The 14,339-nt window shown below is 36.5% G+C and overlaps 1 protein-coding gene across 1 annotated transcript in view; it reads left to right on the forward strand.

Moving 5' to 3' along the window:
• Window positions 1–13,132, forward strand: part of LOC134536431 (myrosinase 1-like) — a 96,777-nt gene extending 83,645 nt beyond the window's left edge. Inside the window, exons 7-9 of the mRNA XM_063376146.1 lie at window positions 7,643–7,790; window positions 10,522–10,679; window positions 12,959–13,132. Coding sequence (XP_063232216.1) covers window positions 7,643–7,790; window positions 10,522–10,679; window positions 12,959–13,132 — 480 coding nt within the window. The remainder of the gene's footprint in view (window positions 1–7,642; window positions 7,791–10,521; window positions 10,680–12,958) is intronic.
• The last annotated feature ends 1,207 nt before the right edge of the window (window positions 13,133–14,339 follow it).

Here is a 14,339-nt window from a genome sequence, read left to right on the forward strand (position 1 = left end):
CATGGTTCCTGTCCATTGCATTTTATTTTAATGGGGAATTTGAATGTGATATAGTGGCAGGCAGGCATGCATCTACATCAGTACATGGGGAAAAAGGGACAAGCTAATGCACAAAGGTTCCATTATTAAATACAATGACAATGTCATCTTGTAATGAATAAATTAAATTGAGGCTCCCCAAGCTATCTGGATGTGATCTCCTTATGCTCAGCACAGAAAGTATGCTAATATTTACTTAATCCATAACAACCAAACCCCACTTGCATAGGAGACATGATTACTGAGCATTTTAAAATATAATTTTCACAACCCAATGTGTTATGGCCACTTCAAGTTTGTTTTTGAGTATCATAAATGAGCACTTGTCCATCGATGTCTTTATCTGTATTTGAACAATGTCTTAAGAATTTGGGTATGGTTTTCTATTGCATTCCAGATGTTGACATTCTCAAAAATCACGGCACTGTTATTGTGTACGGTATCAGTGGTCTAGATAATCATGTGGTATTACATTAACTTAAAATACTTGATACACACAAGAAAAAAAATCGCATTCAACCTCAAACAAATGTTATAGAAATAAAAAAATAATATACCTATATACAATACACTAACATATTATAATATAAAATTCCTACTTGTATGTTGCACAGGAAACCGGTATTAACATAATGAACAGCCATGAGACTTGACCTGTGCTCGTATTGTGATGTACTTTTCTCCTTATTTAATGCTATAGTTAGTATATATGGCTGGTGCTTGTTTTTTGGACATTTGCAAGAAAAATGTGCGCTTGAAAACCCTCAAAAGACATGTAACAATTTTATGTTATAATTAATGTCTTTTTCTTCTTAAACACACATATACTAATTTACAGAGGGTCTAAATATGAAACAATGCAGTCTTAATACAATTTCATCATATAGCTTTATAATCGACATATTGTTTTCCATTTCACACAAGCTCAACATAAATGAGACTGGACTAGAATCGGCTGTCCTCACTAAACAAAAAACTTGTCTGACCAGCCTAAATGAAGTGAGATGGTGGTGTAGTAGTGGAATATAAATGGGAATGAAACAAATGTGCAATGAGAAATACTCTTTAACATTGCAATGTCACTTTCCCTAATTGAAAGACTTATTGTATCAGACAAGAGCTCAAATTGATCCAGCTTCCCTAACATTGAGTGGCCAGTGACTTGCTGAAGATACAATAGTGGCAGTCCATAAAAAATCTGGTTTCCTTAATTTTTTCTATAGATAGCATGTTAATCTACCTAAAGTTCGTGGATTAAGCTAGGTTTTATATTTGTATTTTAATACTACCAAATTGACTAAATAAGGATAAAACAACAAATACAATATGGCAATAGTGTATAGGGGCTCTAAAATCCAAATTTTCAAAGTAAATACACAAAATAATACTAACACAACAGTACTTCCACACAAACTATACTCAAATGAGATCACAAATTTATTGTAAACAAATAATATAAATAATTTTGTAATATGCAGTACAAAATTTTAAAATAATATGAATGGCGAGTTATACTTTGTACAAAATAGAAGGTAGCTAGTTTGGCCTAACTCGTCAACAATGAAGTCATTAGAGATAGAGAAACTTATTCAAACAGACAATAGGGTTTTGGATTGTAACTTCTATGATCTATGTTATGAAACCAGCCAAGAATGCACCTGAAGTAAGTTAAGAACCATGTATAACCATAATCAGAAAGCCACACCAGGTCAAACCAGGTTCTTTCCATTTGAATACTTAACAATAGAGGCAAAGATGCAAAGGGGTATTTTCAATAACAAATAACAACGTAGTCTGAGAAGTAGACTTTAATAAAAAAAACTATATATATATATATAAATAATATACACAATACATGAAACTTTTAACTGACTCTCTATGCAGATGTTCTTGGAGATTTTTGCTGAAAAAAAGAAGAAGAAAAAACAATTATTTTTAACTTGTTTCAGGTCAATTATGACATGTATGTGATATTTTTAAACATGTAGACACTAAGTTGTTACATTATTTATTTTTAAATTACCATGCAAACAGAAAAAAAAAGTTTCTGATGCCAATGATAAATTTCAAAACTGAAATCATCTTAAAATGGACAAATTGGTATTGCAACCTATGCATTTTTTTTTCAAACTTATTAAGCAGGAATACTTCTTCACTGGGAATTTCTTAACATGCTATTTACATTCCTAATAATCAATTTAATGGTGTCTGGTTAATGCAAAGAGGCCCATGACATTGTATAATAACACATTTAAAGCAAAGTTTTAAAAGAAAAATTAAATTTAAATCCTAATGATTTCCTAATAAGTGTCTGTGTGAACAGTGCCTGTGATGTTACATCATTACAATTCAGCCCATGTTTTTGTGCAATAATACTCTAAAATTTCTAGTAATTTTTTGAGCAGATTCTCAATATTATCCTTTGTAGTGCACATTTAATGTTTATTTTCATTATTTAAATTGCTACCACTACATAACTATACACATGTAATCTAATAAATCATCATTTAATGTGTTTCCTTTATTGTAATATAATGGATGGAATTAGGTTTTGTCAAACTCTCCAAATCAAACATATATGGTTACTACCATAATTTAGCATAAGATAAACTAATTTAAATAGAAAAACCAATGATGCTTATGCTTAGTACAACACAACTCGAAGACTTGTACCTTCTCTGCGGTAAAGGACAAAATTTATTTCAATTATTTTGCGCTGCAATTCCAGCCCACCAATAAAATGAAGGCCAGATTGCAGAAATAACTTTGTTAAGCGAAATGGCAATTAATGAAACCGCTGTCTAATTATATGTGTAGGCCTAGTGCATTCACTTACAATAAATTACATTTATGACAAGCCAGATATAATAGCAGGCTTTATTAAATTTCCGTTAATAGTAATACGTAGGCCTACAACATACGATGTAAGTACTACAGAGTGCAGAACATAACATAATAAAAATAATTACTTAACCAGTAGAATTGTAAATTATTTCAAATTAAACACTTCAATATTTATATTAAAATAAACACAACATAATTAATTTATGTGTTGTGCATAGTAAATAAATATTAATTACCCTTAACTACATATTATAGGTTATGAAATATATTTACTTAAGTATATTATAAAAGCCCGAAGGTGATAACTGAATAAAATAAATTGGTTTAATCAAATGCTATTAAAACCAAAATATTTAGGAACCTATAAGCCTATATTTGTGTGATTTTTAACTAAAGATAATAAATAACCCATACATTAGCATTCGTGTTCTACAGTCATTGACCATATATAGCTACAGTAATTAGAAAACTTGTTAGATGCTTTCGCAATTTTATTAAATCGCGAATATCCTGTTAATGCATCACATAAATTAAAAAATCAGACTGAAAACAGCGCACATATAAATATGGCACGGGAATGTTTGAGCATAATAAGCATACCGACAAAAAAAGACATTCCTTAACCTACAGCTTTACACATTTCGAAGACGCATAAAAGAATGTTTCTATACCGGTACTTGCTTAAGTGCGAAAGTAAAAACAAAAAAAAAGTAAACTAACATGAAATAAATAATGTTAAAACTTACAATTTATTCACCACATATAAAAATCCAAGTACCAAAATACTGCGCCAAAACAAGAAATAATACACAAAGACAAAGATTTCTAAACTTCAGTGCCAACAAGCATGATGGGAGGTTTCAATATAATGTCTCAGATACATTTCAGAATCAACCACAATGTAATATTGCCAAACGAATCTTGCTGAAATGTATCTGAAACTTCATTTATAGACATGAGTACTATGTGTCCAATGAAATGTTTATGAAATATTCCAGAAACATGACAGATGAAATGTAATCTATTCGAAACATAGTAATGTTACTGCAATATCACAGACATGTTACTGAAACATTGTGTGCTGTATGGGATCGGTGGCCAGGTACATTCAGTTTGTGGCCGACATATCCAGTTATCTTCTAGGCATGTCTGTCAGCATCCAGGCGTGAGCAGTTGTTGGTTAGATACGTCAAGTTGGTGGCAAGCTACATCAGGTCGGTGGCCCAGCACATATATTCAGTGGCCAGGAACGCACATCCAGTAGGTGGCAAGATGCCTCCAGCTGGTATTTAGGTATGTATTCGATTGTCAGGCACGTCCAGTAGGTGGTAACTAATGTCCAGTTCGTGGCAAAACATGTATATTCAGTGGTCAGGTACATATTTAGTGGTCAGGCATATTCAGTTAGTTTGATATACATGTCCTGTTGGTGGTTAGTTACTTCCAGTCTGTGGGCAGACTAAAATGATATTTTTGTGGATATGCACATCCAGTAGTTGATGGCTAGACACCTCCAGTCTTTGTCCAGGCACTTCAGATAGGTTGGACAGGCATGTTCATTTGGTGATCAGGCACATACAGGGATGTAATATTTTAATGAGTTAACATAAGGCGATTAAAGATTGTAAGTTCTCAGCTGGGGATAGAGCATTTTAATAGAAGTGGACTTGGTTGAATTTATTTTATTGCAACATGGGGTTTACCACAGTTCGAGTGAGGAAAGCTGCCTCTGAACAGCTACTCGGGTGTAACTGATGTGTCAGTGTTGTTTGATTTCAGCCATGTCATATGAATGAAGTTTGTACACGAAGACATATGAGAGGAATGTCTGCTGTATGAATATTAGAAAATAAGGACTTTAAATGGTATTAGCCCCCCCCCCCCTTTTTTTTCTTCATTTTATTAGGCTCGTGAAAAGCGGACAGACGATCAGAACAGACCAGAAACATCTGGAGGGTTGAGGAGGGGAAGGGGGATCGCAAGGAAGGGAGAACCACCTGGAAGTGACAAGAAGCTTAAGGTGTTGGAAAAGCGGGGTGGAGGAAGGATGGTTTAAGAGGGGTGAAGTAGGATATCGAGTGAAGCTGGATAAGGGGAAACAGACTTGGAGAGAACAGCTTGAGGGAAGGGAAAAAGTGTGGGAGTGAGATTAACAAAGTCGAGGTTGGCTCAGAAGGTTGGTATGATATACATCCTATATTTCTTGCTCGTGTAACTTAAAGATCATTTCAAAATGACTTTGGGAGACTGGTGGATTTTTTAGTTTCAAAAAACTGAACAATCAAAAAATCCCGTTTTGGTCTAAAATTAAGTGCCTCTATATTTATTGTACTATTAATTAAGTGAATATAAAACAACAAAACATGAATTCCACAAACAGGTTAATAAGGTAACTTAATTTATGCATACTTATTGACAAATATATTAAAACTATTTAATTATATTAAAATATATTAAAATTACATCATTTAAGGTATCTATGGGCTGGCCCTAATTGGAAAATTACTCTTAGGTTTCATTTGGCATAGATAAACCCAACCAAAAACAATAAAAAGTTTAAAGACACAATCACAGAATAAGCGCTTAGTGTAATTAAAGTCCTGTAATGAAAATTTTTGGATGTTATAAAATTTTGAATGTACTGATCAAATGATTACACTGTAGATATAACACAAAATCTGGAGGACTGGATATTTGACATTCGTTGGCCAAAGGTGAGCTGTTGCATGTTGCCAGGGTGCCTTAGTCGTCCTGCTTGCTGGAGGAAGGAGTCGAGGTGGGTGTAGTTAAGTCCACATCCGGCCCTTGGACACTGTCTGCGAACAAGCCCGAATCGAACATGATCAGAACTGGTTCATAGATAGTTTGTAAAATAGGCAGAAATGCCCACTAAAAACAGTGATGATCAGGGAATAAAGTTTAACAAAAACCCACCAGACAGGGAGGTGGCTTCTAGCATCACCACAGTAGCCCGCCAGGATGCCAAGCTCGTGAACATGTGGTTGTCGCGGACATTTCCATAATTTAAAAAATCCATACAATTTTAGCGAAGTATGACTATTTATATGAGGTATTCAGACTAACTAATTATTAATTAAGAAATGAGTTGAAAAACAACATCCCTTTCCTAGCTGACTACATATTTGCATGAAGACCGGACTGAAGTCTTGTGCGGCTCGCCGACGATACAATTCTGTCAGTCTGCTCTCGTGGCGAGAAGTATTTTCGGGGTGACAGCGACTCGTAATTAAAAAGTCGAAGTCAATCAAAAGAAAGGGGGAGACTTCGGCTTCCAGACCGAAATGTTCCGAAGATTCCCGAGGGGGTGGTCGATAAATGCTTACTTCGATAACTGGAAGTTGGTGGTACTGGCGGATAACAGCGCGACATACTGAGGGGTGTTCGAAACAAGGAAAGATCGACTCGCACGAGGTGACTGCCAAAGCACGGATCTTATGGAGGGGACAAGTGCAGCTCTCTGGTGGCTTGGAAAAACTATCTTTCAAAATTAAAATTAAGAATTGTGCCGAAAAATGCTGATTGGTGGCACAGGTATTAGCGAGATGTGTGTCATGGGTGAGAAACTCCATTTTCCAAGAATGAGACTTATTTTTTGAAGTAGTTTTGGGCCCACCTGCATTCATAATATATATTACTAACATAGATACATTGATTTTGAGAATAAATGCATACGACGGCTGAACGATGCTCTCCTCCCTCAGGTTGGGCTGCAAATTGCAATAAAGGGTTGGTCTCACTCTTGGCGACATATGCAAAAACTGTTCTGCTTGGACTGGTGTCTTGAAACACACGATGGCGAACATGACCGACGTGGATTTGTTATGGAAGCAACTACGACTACTTCAGTCTGTGTGAAGAAAATCGACTTCCTCAGTATGTAGTGCTAGTGGTCGCGGCGCAGCTTCATGTCCCAAGTGCGTGGTCCTTGGATAAGCGGGATCGGCCCTCACACTGGAGACGTCTTGAACATGCATAACCCAAGCTCAGAACCTTTCATCCTTACTTTCTCGCCTCATGCTATTCTCATACTTTTTCCGACAACAAGAAACTATGCTAGGAGGAACGATGAAAGATCCTCGTCTTCCGATTTCGCAAGCGGATAATAAAATTGAAAACTGTGTTATATTGTGCAGTGAGGCGAAACATAGCAGGAAACTGAATATCAAATATTTAGCAGGATATACAGCAAAGACGAAATAAATCCCAATTTAAGTACTATATGAACTGCTATGAATTAACCTTGGGTCGTCCCACATGTGCAAACTCAATAAACAAACACACAATAAAACAGTTTAACGTATTTACAGATAAAATACAAATATGGCGATGAAACAATAATTAAGTTAAACATGTAAACATCTACTAATGTGTGCGCAGCTATTATCAGGCAAACTAACCATTAATTCACTTTATTTTGGTGGCCACATATTTTGAGGCATGGCATACCAGAAATTGGGAATCCACTTATCATTTATATGTACATATATAAAATTCTTTCTTATTTCAAAATAGCATTACGAATTTATCGCACAGTTTAAATCGATTTTACTAAGCATTTGGACGTAAAGTAGTTAAATTAACATTACAAACATAACATTTTGTATGAGAAACTCCCGCAGGAGTTGATTTTGTTAGAAGTTATGGGCCCGGCCAACAGATAACGTCACATGTCACGTAAGAAAAAATAATGGTTTCAGTTTCCATTGTAAGAGTCTATGATGTGTGTTGATGTTCGCAGCTGGGATGGTTCGCGCACCCCATCTACAGCTCAGAGGGCGACTACCCCGCCGTCATGAAGGAGAGGGTGGCCAACAACAGCAGGGCGGAGGGACTGCCGAGGTCCAGGCTGCCCGAGTTCGGCGAGCACTGGGTCAAGTACATCCGAGGTGATCCAGCTCAATGCGAGACATGAGAAAAGACAAATAAGTTTTCTTTGAAACTTCAAACGCTGTTATGTTCCACTTCAACAGAATAATCTACAAGGAATATTGTAAAAATGTCTCCGTTCAATTCCTAAATACTTATTTATATCACCAGTAAAACGTGGTTCACCGCAAACCTTTCCACGTGGAATGTCATATCCGCAAGGTACACAATTAGAAACGTGAGAACCCGTATCATTCAAGCAGTTAAAATAGTGGCGGATACAAAAATTCATTTCGGGACAGGATTAAAAAAAAAAATAATTTAAGAGTATTTTCATTTTAAAACTAACGTCACCAACAGACAATTACATTATCATTCTCAGCATGCATCGCTGCATTTGTGGCTTGTGATTTTTAATGTTTTAACAGCTCACCTTGCATCGCCAAAATAATATACTGCATTCAATGTTTTTTTTATTTTCCATAACTTCAGCGGGGAATATATACGCCCTATCACCCTGTATGTCACCCCGTAAGTGGAAACTGCACGAGCACAGGAAACATGGCGGAACATTTGCAAGCATGGCGCAGAAAATAGAAGACCTCACCTGTTCATGTACAGTAACACGTTTCAGTAATGTTCGTCGTGATCATAGTTACATGTGCCCACACTACAGCGCAGTGACTGCCTGAGATTTCAGTTGAAGGTTAAACATAATGACTTATTTTTTCTCTATAAAACCGGCGACAACGGTTCTGTCACTACTAACCACAAAACGTAAAAGCGAAAAGAATTTAGTTTTGTCCCGCACGATATCAGAATTTAGGTGACGTTGCAGAATTCCTTGGGCACAGGATCTAAGGCCTCGTAAAGATGAATAAGAATTAGCAAAATAATGTGTTGTGATATTTATGGAAACATAATAAGGATTATCATAAAGTATTTTTAGATACTAAAGTTTTCTGTTCTGGTTAACATATTTACTTCAAAATAACCATATTTTGCTTATAAAGACACGATAATCAATAAAAGCCCATTTAATACAATATACACAAATTGGCTTATTTTGAAGTATTGCCTATAAATATCGCAATAATACAAGTTTTCTTGACGACCGCGGTTTCAATGAACAAGGACACCAACCTGACAGTTAAACATTTGTTAAATTATACCTTTATTTAAAAAAAAAAAACATTTGCTGATGGCTGTCTCAGGAATAAAAACGTTGAACACGAGTAAAATATAAGCATTAGAAACTAACAATACAGTTTAACTTACAAGTTGCATTATTTAAAAAAAATACTATATAAGCTTTGACTGTGAATGACATTATGATGATATATACGGAATCATTTGCGTAAGTTATAATAAGCGCAGGGTAGGCTCTCTCTTGTGTCGGATGCGCTCATGGAAAACAGGAGAGAATGGATAATTCCGCAGCCATTCATGCTAGCCTCGGTGCGCACTTGGTTTACTCGTCACGGTGACTTAATTTCCGCAGCAAAAATGTTTTCTGATGCGCGCACTGCGATTGATAAATCGATCGCTCCTCGTTTCACTGACGTGGATCCCGTGCGTGTTCGCTCCTTGGATACGTGCCGATGCAACATGACGCCAACACCGTTGGGAGTGAATCCCACTGCAAGACAAACATTAAAGAAAAGGACCGTATCTAAGTTTTCCGAAGACTAATTTTCCTTGTCAATTTTTTCCAGGATTACCGAATAGTAGAAACCTGTGTGATGAATTGTTAATTATTTTAACAAAAAATCACATTCAGAATATCGAAATGAAGAGTATCTGTTCAATCAAAACTGTAACCAAACAGTCGCTAGTACATGCAGCTATGTACTTTTCCATACGAGCTAACGACCATCGCTTCGCTATTAAAGTGGGTCTTATCGCATATTTGTGATCACCGCGGTTTCAAAGTTGCATGAGCTTTCATTTGCATAAAAAATTGCATTGTATTTAGTTACGGCTAAATATTCACGCGTGTGCATATTGTAAGTGCGCGCTTAGTCTTATTGCGCAATACTACAGTTTACAACACATCTCGCACTAAAGTCAGGTCTGACATCCACTCCCACAATTTATATAGTACTTATTATCTCTTTCTTGTCCTTAATGTTGGGTGAACAGACTCTTTGCTAAAGGTACAGTCATTCAGTTCAACATGTTATGCCTGAACCCCCCACTTTATACCAATTTCATGGTCTTCTTAAAACTCTTTAGATCCAAATTAGGTACCGAGGTATAAAGAGATATTGCTTCAATACATATTGCGCTAAAAAAATTTAAAGTCTTCAAGACAAAGACAATATCTTCAATACTCAACATCTTAAGACAAATATCTAAAACAGAATCAAAAGAATTCTCTATTAGAACGCGGTGTTCGCCCTAATTTTGTGCATCGAACACACAAGCACCGATTCAGTATCCAACATAGAATACGATCCCAGTAAACGCACTATAGATATACATCAACATTTTCAGACTTGTTCATTGAAGTGTGTGCATCCTCTACATGTACTGCATGTGTGTCCACAATTTATTTTGAAGTGTGTTTTTTTTAAATTTAAGCTCTTTAGCGAACAAATTTATATAAATAGCTTTATAAATTATGATTTGAAATTGAAATAACCTAACATGGAAGTAGAGGCTGAGCCATAAGCTAGTATCTTAAAACGTTAATTAAAATGTTCAGTTGCACGTCTATAGGTGACACTAACATGGAATATTCTGCTGCAGGAACGCATGACTTCTACGGCATGAATCTGTACACTGCGAACCTGATCAGCGTGTCCAACACCACCGCAGACGTCACCGACTCTTCAAACAGCGACATGGGTAGCATCATAGCAGAGCAGGACCCCAGCTGGCCCTACGAGGGCCTCAATGACTTCAGGGTAAGCGCGCAAGGCCAAGCCCGGGTTTCTTCACAATACCGCAATGAGGCGTGCTGCAAACTGTGTTGTTACCAGTGCAGTGGCTGGCTGTGTGGTCTGTTTGCCAGATGTTGACTTCTGACAACGTGTCCATGAAGAGTTCTAGAAAATTTTATAGTTGTTGGTGCATTTTTGTGTATGAAAGCTTAATGACTAAAAGTGTTAGGAATGTAACTCAAACGAATGCTATGTTAAGTGCAAATCCTGACATTTTAGAGGGAGTAAATATAGAAATAAAAGTTGGAAGCAGTTTAAGCAATGCTGCCTGCCCGGCACAGCAATTTCCACACAGAGACAAACACAGATGCACAGATGCATACATAGAGCACGGGCAAATCCACAGACGCGCACACGCATATATATATATATACGTGTATATATTATATATATATATGTATATATATCGATGATATTGTGATTTGTGGATAAAATAAAAATAATTTTTATTTTGTATTGTTTCATAGGAAATTACTTTTATTTTGCTTTGTTCACAAACCTAGGTTGAATTTATCAAATTGAGGAGTATTACCAAACATTCATTGGATGAAAGTTTGAAATGAAACTGTGCAACATTTTAAGCTTTAAATTGTTTAATATGCTTGTGAAATAATGTAACAACATGTTTCAAAATTCAATATTTAGTTTAAATCTAAACTTCTACCCAATAAGTTGCAGTGGTTCGTTAGACAAATTGATGATTACAGCTAAACAAGGGGAAAAAAATTCAAAGCAGTCATCACGACTGCCGACAGAAGTAAAACCATTTCTCAATTTTTACATAAAAATATTATCACAAATACTATCACACAACAAATTTGTTTTATCACGATAGTCAAATAACTCCTAAATTACTATAAAATACGCATTGCATAGTAATTGTAGGTATTAAAAAAACAAATAATGATGTTCTTAATTTTTAGGTAAAATTGCTTCAAGACTTCGTTTTCTTCGTTATTCAACTATATATCTATATGAGAAAATGTGTGTGCGGTGCGCAAAAGAAGTTTTCACTTCAAAAATTCTTTAAAAATATTACTGTAAGTTACATGACAAAATATATATCTGTGCGAAATTGCAAGATGCCTTATTATCGGTATATCAAAATATAAAAATATGAAATTTTTTAAAGATATAAGTGAGAGTTCAACTGTATGACCATCGATTTGATGACTTAACCAAGCACGGAGTATGAATTCTAACCACGAGGTGGCCAGCAAACATATAATTTACTTAATATTAAAAATATTTAATTTATCCCTATTCGGAGATTGGTCATTTAGGCAGATAACCTAGAATACTGCCATATCATTCAAGATGGGTAGTTTTGTAAATGTTGGACCCCTAAGTTAATGTCAGACAAATCAAATTTGCAATGTTTTTTTTTCAGGCAGGTCCTCTAGCTTAAAGAAAGTTAAATTTGAACAAGCAGTTATTTCAAGGTAGGTCCTCATATATACTGCCACATATTAAATCTTGTTAAAGAAGTTCACCATACACAAATTTTACATATGCGATTTTTTCGTAATATGTGCTTGGAGATAACGAAAAAGGACGATGTCATCAGGACGTCTGATTCTGCTATGCAGTATGTACGAGGTCTTTTCAAGAGGTATGTTTTAGTAGCTGTTTGTCCACATCCAATCCATTAACATCTTTTTCCTTCTGAGTTGGAGCTCCAGAGCTCGTAATGCTGGCTGTCTAATCTAAATGTTTCTATATTGTATTGTGTATCTCGTTATAGTTAGCATTTAGAAATAAATGCTCATCTTTCATTCTGATCAGTACCTCGCAGAATATTATGTTAAAAAGTGCCAGCTATACTGTCAATCAGATGTGTGATAGGTTTTGTGCAAAGAAACAGTAATAAGGTATGCATAAATTGTCTGTCCAAATAAATTAGCTGGATTATATTCATTACTTATTATTGATGGAAGTAGGTATTAGTAGTGAAGCGAAATACTTATTCAGCGCTGAGTCACCGGGAACTGGAGTTAGGTCTGATTCCAGAAGAAAGTACCTATTATTTGAGGAGTCGGAGCCATTGCTGCCTTTAGTATGCAAGTCAGTTTCTAACAGAACAGTGGAATGGGTGCATTGATGCGAATATATAGTTCCTCAAGGCAACTCACCTCCCCATCGTGGTACTAGTGGAGTTTTACCAATGTGAGCTCTAGCGAACCTTGACATACTCAGTTGTCGTAAAAGAGGTATATGTTGAGACGAAAAGTCTTGCTTTGCAGGAAATTCCAGATTGTTTGGAAATATTGCCTGTGGGTAAGGATAACTGTGCCCTCAGGCCATTGTATCCCACTATGAAGATCCAAAATGGGAATAGCTTCCGCTATACAACTGGGTCAAAAAGCTGTAAGATCCAGAGAGCTGGGGATGGTGAAGTAAGGGGAGCGTCCATCTAGCAGTGGTGCAGCGCAGGTCTAGGAAGACATTCTGTGTCAGGTTTGGGTGCCATCATGTGTTTATACCATGATTTCTCGTTGAAGTTTCCTGTACCACGCCTGGGTCACATGAAGTTGCTTTTCTATTAGCAGTTGATGGCTCTGATCTCTTACAGCATGTCCTTAGGAGACCTTAAATTTTTGGCAGTCAGACGAGGTGAGCTGCAAGACAGTTTCGGTACTAGACGGGACAGCTAGTTTGAAATTTTATGGACTTTAGCCGGATCACAGGCTCCTTGAGTTTTCTGAAAAGTCCCAAATGTGATAGACTGAATAAACATTTTATTGTCCTCTGAGGATGGAATATCCTTCGAGCCAACTACATGTTACCGGAAAAGGTAGTGGCGAAGTTGGGGTGGGTTACCTCAGCCTCTCACTGTAGTTCTTCCGCAAACACATTCAGTCACGATAAAATGGCGTATCTGTTTCCCCACTGCCTGGAAGTCCACACTAAACCAGTCCTTCCCATCCCAGGGTTTATGTGCTGGACCTCAAAGGGATTAAACTTTATTGTGTAATAAATTGCGCATTCGCATTCGTGTGTGATTCACACATGAGTTGTCAGGGAGAATACTTTGAAGAATCGTAAAATATTTAGTTCCCGATTATAATAATGTGTGACTTCAGCATATGTACATACTTTTTCAACTATGATTACAATCTGCCGAATGTCTATGCAACCGAGATACATCTTATTTTGAAATGCCACAAAAGAATTCATCAGGTCTCTTATATATCGTCGAACATCTCAAAATTGAATTAGTGTGACATCGAATACGATGAGCAAAGACGATTTCAGGTGAAGTTCGCCTCTAAACCTTACACGTGTGATGCTCGGTATATTCCTGGTAATGCATTATGGTGCTTCGAAGTCTAGGAAGCCATTCTGTGTCAGGTTGTGGCACCACCAGTTGTTTTCAGAACTCCCGGAAGTGTTGAAAGTGTCCAGAAGATTCTGGAGTTAGGAATATGTGTATATAAGAAGTCTAACTGGACTTAACTGTCTCCACGTTGGGCACCAAATTTACGTGTACCTCGATGTCGTGCAAATGAAGTGACGACCAATCGTAGGATGTCGAGAGAGGAAAATGGAAGGAGAAGATAGCGGCGCTCACTAGGGTCACCAAGAGAGACAGGTGAAGAATGGCCACGATCCCACAGGTCTTGG

This window comes from Bacillus rossius, chromosome 11 (genome assembly GCF_032445375.1).
Source record: "Bacillus rossius redtenbacheri isolate Brsri chromosome 11, Brsri_v3, whole genome shotgun sequence".
Classification (NCBI taxonomy): Eukaryota; Metazoa; Arthropoda; class Insecta; order Phasmatodea; family Bacillidae; genus Bacillus; species Bacillus rossius.